General features: G+C 34.4%; 1 protein-coding gene across 1 annotated transcript; it reads left to right on the forward strand.

Moving 5' to 3' along the window:
• The first annotated feature begins 1,369 nt into the window (after positions 1-1,369).
• LOC141675109 (pentatricopeptide repeat-containing protein At4g35130, chloroplastic) lies at positions 1,370-3,947 on the forward strand. The gene has a single exon (XM_074481829.1). The coding sequence runs from the start codon at positions 1,542-1,544 to the stop codon at positions 3,942-3,944; it is 2,403 nt and encodes an 800-aa protein (XP_074337930.1). The 5' UTR covers positions 1,370-1,541; the 3' UTR covers positions 3,945-3,947.
• Positions 3,948-6,466: the final 2,519 nt, after the last annotated feature.

The following is a 6,466-nucleotide window of genomic DNA, read 5'->3' on the forward strand; positions in this document are numbered from 1 at the left end:
TGAAACTACATATTTTATGAATCTTAAAATGAGTGTCAAGCTCTCATCACCCAAGGTAAATGTCTTCGGGGATGTATGGAGTATTATATATAAAGATACAGACATATATCAAATCATTAAAATATTACAGATTACTGCTATGTTTTAATAATACTACAAAAATTGACATAATGCTAATAATCAAATATGAACCTAACGTTAGTGACTAAAAAAATATGAACATAATATTAGTGAGTAAAAGAAACAAATTTATAGTTGAATAGTAACTTTTTAAAGACAGGTGTGACGAAAAAATTAATTTTCCTTTTTCCCAATCAAAACATAGTATTATTTAGTCGACAAATCTTATCTTGTAAAAAAAGAATAAAATAATAAATTTAGACCTATAACGAGATTGAAATTATTAAAATAGAATTCCAATCTAAAAAAATAATATAAATATAAGGGCTTATGAGAGTCAAAAAATGATTAAAAATGATGTATATAAAATTATAAATCATATAAGATTCCAAAAAGAATAAAAATAATATATATTTAGAGTTATAACGTGATTCAAAAAACCGTGAAATTAAAAGACAGTGAAATTAGAAAAATAGTGAAATCAAAGTAGCAATTAAAAATGAGTTTCATTTATAAATAAAGATTATTAATTTGTGTCGAAAGATTGGAATATAAATTTGCAACCAATCATCAAATATTAAAACCAAAAAACAATAGTAAAAACATGTAAAACAAAAAAAGGAATACCCCTTTAGAAAATCAAAATATAAACAACAGTAAAGTAATAAACTAAGCTCATGTTTAAGAAATAAAGGATTGTAGTTTATCGTCCCATCCATGATTTTGACGGTTGACCCCAAAATTAGAGTTGTAACCACTTCAATCTTTATTTATTGATTGATAAAGCTTTTTTTCGCTCTCTCATATCATGTTTTTATTTATCAATAATTTTTTTTAATAAAACCAAGATCTAATCCTTTTTGGTTGTCGAGTACCTTGTTATCAAAAATGTTAGTAGTGACCATCTTTTTGGCATGTTAGTATTTTATGTTGTGATGGTTTTCTGTTTTTTGTTGCCAGATCTGTAAGGCTTGTATCAGATACGGGGATTGCGGTGTATATCGCAAAAACTCACATTTCACAGTAAAAATGTTCGTATTTTAGGGTATTTTGTTCCTCTAATATCATCAGTTGATAGTTTCGGAATTGACGTAGGTTGAATTACTTGAAATCTCATTGTAATACTTTTTAGATTAAATAATTTAAATATTTTATATGTTAAACAATTTGAAAACAAAACATTTATTAGGTTAGCTTTATTTTTATTTTATAATCAGGTTGAAGTTTGGAGTTCGTGCTTAGGGTTCAATGTTTTAATAATTTTTTCGCTTTGTTCGGCCAACAAAGAAGTACAGGATTGAAGACTCTTATATCATTAACATTCACGTAACTGTATTAACTGTTTTTTTTCTAAATTTCCCGCTAACCTATGATTTCGAACGGCTAAATCTTCCCAGGTTTATATACTTTCGTCTTTCAAAATGTCTATGTTATCAGCTCTCACATTCATTTCTAACTACACCATTCAAGAAAAAATATCACTGGTTAAAACTTTTGAAACCAAGAACCATCAACCAAGAACACTCTCTAAATCATCTCGTACTGACAATTATAACCAGAAATCGATAGACGTAAATGTCTCCGTTGCACGAAAGAATTATATGTTGACACAATCTCTTGTTTCTCATGTGAATTCTGGGGATATGGATAATGCACTCTATGTGTTTGAGAGTATGCGTAAACCAGATACTTTTGTTTGGAATGTTTTGATTAGGGGGTTAACTGATGATGGGTTTTCTCGAGAAGCGGTTGATTTGTACTATCGTATGTGTTTTAGTGGGGTTCGAGCTGATAATTTTACATTTACGTTTGTGATAAAGGCATGTGGTGAATTGGGGGATTTAAGGGAAGGGGACAAGGTGCATGCGAAGGTGTATAAAGTTGGGTTGAGTTTTGATGTTTATATTTGTAATGCCCTTATTTGTATGTATGCAAAGGCTGGTGATATTGAGTGTGCTGAAAGGGTGTTTTGGGGAATGCAGAGCAGAGACTTGGTTTCGTGGAATTCTATGATTAGTGCTTATGCCATAGTTGGAGATGGATGGAGCTCGCTTTTGTGTATCAAGAAAATGCAATCAGTTGGGATAGAGCATGACAAGTTTACGATAATTGGCAGTCTTAAAGCTTGTTCACTTGTGTGTTCTTTGATAATTGGGAAGGAAATCCATGGCCAGGTTATCAAGAGTACATTTAGATTGGATGTTGTAGTTCAAACATCACTTATTGATATGTATGGAAAATGTGGACAAGTTCACTATGCACAGAATCTGTTCAATCAAATTCCACAGATGAGTGTTATTACTTGGAATGCTATGATTGGATGTTATGCACTAAATTTGCACCCACTCGAGTCGTTCACCTGCGTTAGAGATATGCAAGCCAGTGGCCTTGTGCATCCGGATAAGATAACATTTATTAATTTGCTTCCATCATGTGCACAAGTTGGAGCCCTGGTACCAGGCAAATCTATTCATGGTTTTGCCATTAGGAGGGAGTTTCTACCTCATTTAGTATTAGAAACAACTCTAATTGATATTTATGGAAAGTTGCAGGAGCTCAGACTGGCCAAACAAGTTTTTAATCAAATGAAGATGAAAAATTTGATCTCGTGGAATGCCATAATTGCTGCCTATGTGCAAAATGGGCAGAGTAGACAAGCCCTGAAGTTATTCAGCAACCTCATGTACAAGCATTGTATGCCAGATGCATCGACAATTTCAAGCATTCTTCCTGCCTACTCTGATATAGCCTCATTGAGAGAGGGAAAACAAATCCATGGATACAATATAAAGAAAGAATTTTCTTCAAGTAATTTCATCACAAATTCAATTATCTACATGTACGCAAGATGTGGGAATCTCCTGATCGCACAACAAATTTTTGACAGGATGTACATTAAGGATGTCATTTCATGGAACACAATAATGTTGGCTCACGGTATTCATGGATTTGGGAAAGAATCTCTTAAGTTGTTCTGCAGGATGAGGGAAAATGATATTGAACCAAATGCAAGCACTTTCGTTTCTGTTCTATCTTCCTGCAGTATTGCTGGCTTGGATGAAGAAGGATGGAAGTACTTCCATTTAATGAAAAGGGAGTATGGAATCGATCCTCAAATAGAGCACTATGGTTGTATGCTTGATCTTCTGGGTCGTAAAGGAGATCTTGAAAAGGCTAAAAAATTTATCCATGAAATGTCATTGCCTCCAACAGCAAGGATATGGGGATCTCTGTTGGCTGCAAGCAGATACCATGGAAACATAGAATTAGCTGAAGTTGCAGCTAACCATATTCTGAGTTCGGCGCATGATAACACTGGATGCTACATTGTGCTGTCTAATATGTATGCAAAAGCTGGGAGATGGGAAGATGTAGAGCGAATCAAAGGTCTTATGAGTGAGAAAGGATTGGCAAGAACCATTGGATGTAGTGATATAGAGATCAACTATAAGACTATCAGGTTTGTAAATTATGATAGATCCCACCTTAAAACTGACACAATATATGATGTCCTAGCTATCCTTTTGAGACGGATAGGTGAAGAACTGGTTCTCGGTTTGTCCAAGTTTAAGCCAGTGGATTTGGTTAGAACAAGATTAAATTCTCCAAAGTGTCACAGTGTAAAATTAGCAATATCCTATGGATTGATATCCGTATCAGTTGGGAAATCTATAGTTATTAAGAAAAACATTAGGATTTGTAGCGATTGTCATGATGCTGCAAAGAAGATATCAGATATTACGAATAGGGAGATAGTATTGGGAGATTCAAAGATATATCACCACTTCAAAGATGGCCAGTGCTCTTGCAGAGATTACTGGTAATTTTTATGTTTATGTACTACGCGGCCAAGGAAGCCTATTTTAAGATATCTGGTCACAATGTAAATAAATTTTTAAAAGAGTGAACAAAAGAAATCGTCACGCGGAATAATCTTTTTTGGTTATTAATAAAGAGAAAGTTACCTAAAAACAGGTGTGAGTTTTCTGTATCTGCTATATAATTAAATACAAATTGTATAAGGCAGACATTGGGGAAAAGGGGAATATATACTTGAAACCCTAAGTACTGCATCCAAAAGCTTATTGTGAAAGCAGGGTGGGTGAAAATGAAATCAAAGGAGCAGCTGAGGCTATTGGGGGAGGGTAGTGATGATTCTGTAATTGCGAACAAAAATGGGAACATCTCCCAGTGTAGCTGCAAATCACCTATCCAGTCGACAAGTGAAGACAAGAAGACGATTCAGGACTTGCCCGAAGAAATGTTAGCATTAATTTTGATAAGACTGCCGCTTAAGTATCTCTTGCGTTGCAGGTGTGTCCACAAGTCTTGGTATTATCTTGTACAATCTTCTATCTTCATTACTCTCCACTTAAATTATCAGAAGACGAAGAAAAATTTAATCCCCACCCATAGTCGTCATCCCAATTATCTCTTTTTCCGGCATGAATTTGGCAATAGATTAATTGTTCGCATTGATGATGTACAGTGTGAACAGTACTGCACAATAAAAAATATTCCTGACTTGCCTCGGTCTCTCTGGTTTGCACAATCAAATGGTTTAATATGTGTGACTTCCTTTTTTGATCATTATCTTGGATATCAAGGTAAACCCAGTATATATTTGTGGAATCCTCTCACTGAAAAATACAAAACTCTTCCAGATTCACCTCATGGTAGTTTCAGCTTTAAAGAAGATTGTGTCAGCTCTGAAGAAGAAACTGGTTGGAATGCTTTGGCTTTTGGATTTGTACCAGAAGATAATGATTATATCGTCGTTCATATTGTCAAACCTCCTTTAAAGTGTGTACCTGACTCCCATTCAGTTATGATTGGTGTTTATAGCCTGAACACTGATTCGTGGAAGATAAAAAGTCAAGATAATGTTTTTGTTTGTGGCATAAGGATGTTCCACCATGTTCTCGTTGATGGTGTTGCATATTGGATAGGAATTAAGCCTGACGGAATTCGTCAAGTAATTATGTGCTTTGATACCAAGACTGATATATTGCAAGAAATCTCATTGCCAGATTGGGTTGATTGTCAAGATTATCTTTCGACTCCTTTCTTGCATCCATTTGGACAATCTGTAGCTTACTTTGTTGAGAACGTAGAATTGAATCATTTTGACATGTGGGTATTGAAACGTGATCCGAAAAATGATTGTTCATGGGAGAAGAAAATGAGTGTTAGTCAAAGTATTGATTTCCGGGCAGAAGTCTTGGGTTTAAGGAACAATGGTGAACCAATAGTTTTCAATTTATTTAAACTTGCTTCCTATAATCTTGATAGCCAAGAGGCAAATGATTTCGTTGATTCATGGCAGCGTTGGGATGATTTTTCTTGTTACAAGGACCAGTTGGGACCACCTTTTGCCATTAGTCCTTTTGTGGAGAGTCTGGTTTTGCTTAACTGAAAAATTGAACAGAAAATTATGTTTGAAGCCTTGCAAGTGGATCGGTTCCTAATAATAACAACGATGAGCCAGACGCTTATCATTTGTTTAATGATCTGAGCATTGTGGTTCATAAATTTGTAGGATTTTGGTCTTGTTTGCTTACTTCCACCATGGTAAGTTGTGGATTTGCTTGAATTTGTTACTATGTTTTCAGTGTTTTACAATATTCAGTGCATTTGTGGCTGAACACCCTGGATATAGAATAATAACCAAGTTTGCAGAGCTTCGTAGAAAATGGGGATGGGAGTGACAAGCTTTGGAGCAAGGGAAAGTGTTGTTTGATGCTCCAGTTACAGGAATTCTTCCAGTATGTTATCTATATATGTAGTTAACATTAGTTCCTAATTTCTTGAAATTAATAGGTTAGCAGTTTAGCAGTTATGCCTGCAATCTTATCATGTATTTACCTTTTTCAAGATCAGTTACTTATGGGTCTGTATAAGGATTTAGATTTAGTTTCTATTATTTAGTAATGCAGTACAAGTATTCCCCATAATTTCTCTCTAATTTTTGGTTAATTTACCCAACAAATTATATCAGCTACTAGTACTCCTTTGTATTAATATTAATTTTTTAGAAGTTTTAAAGAGTTAATGGATGAATCCGGGAATCCTAAGGCGAGCCTTGACACAGATATGAATGGTGTGTTATACTTGCGAAGGTATCATACCTTTCAAGATAGGATGAGAAATTACGGAGAATCATATGAAAGACTAGATGAATAGAAATGAAGGGTCAAGATGAAAATCTTGTTAAACTTGCTACTCATGCACTTGAGTTAATTAAGCTTAGTAAATATATCAATTTCTTATGAAGTTAATTGAGTTCCTGTAGTAGTGTCCCTTGTCACCAAGTTTGCAGAGAGATTCGTAAGTATTACACTCATTT

The sequence above is a fragment of the Apium graveolens genome, chromosome 7 (assembly GCF_009905375.1).
Source record: "Apium graveolens cultivar Ventura chromosome 7, ASM990537v1, whole genome shotgun sequence".
Taxonomy (NCBI): Eukaryota; Viridiplantae; Streptophyta; class Magnoliopsida; order Apiales; family Apiaceae; genus Apium; species Apium graveolens.

What these genes read in the sequence shown, in the direction of transcription:
- LOC141675109 (XM_074481829.1), top strand. Translation starts at nt 1,542, where the DNA reads ATGTCTATGTTATCAGCTCTCACATTCATTTCTAACTACACCATTCAA.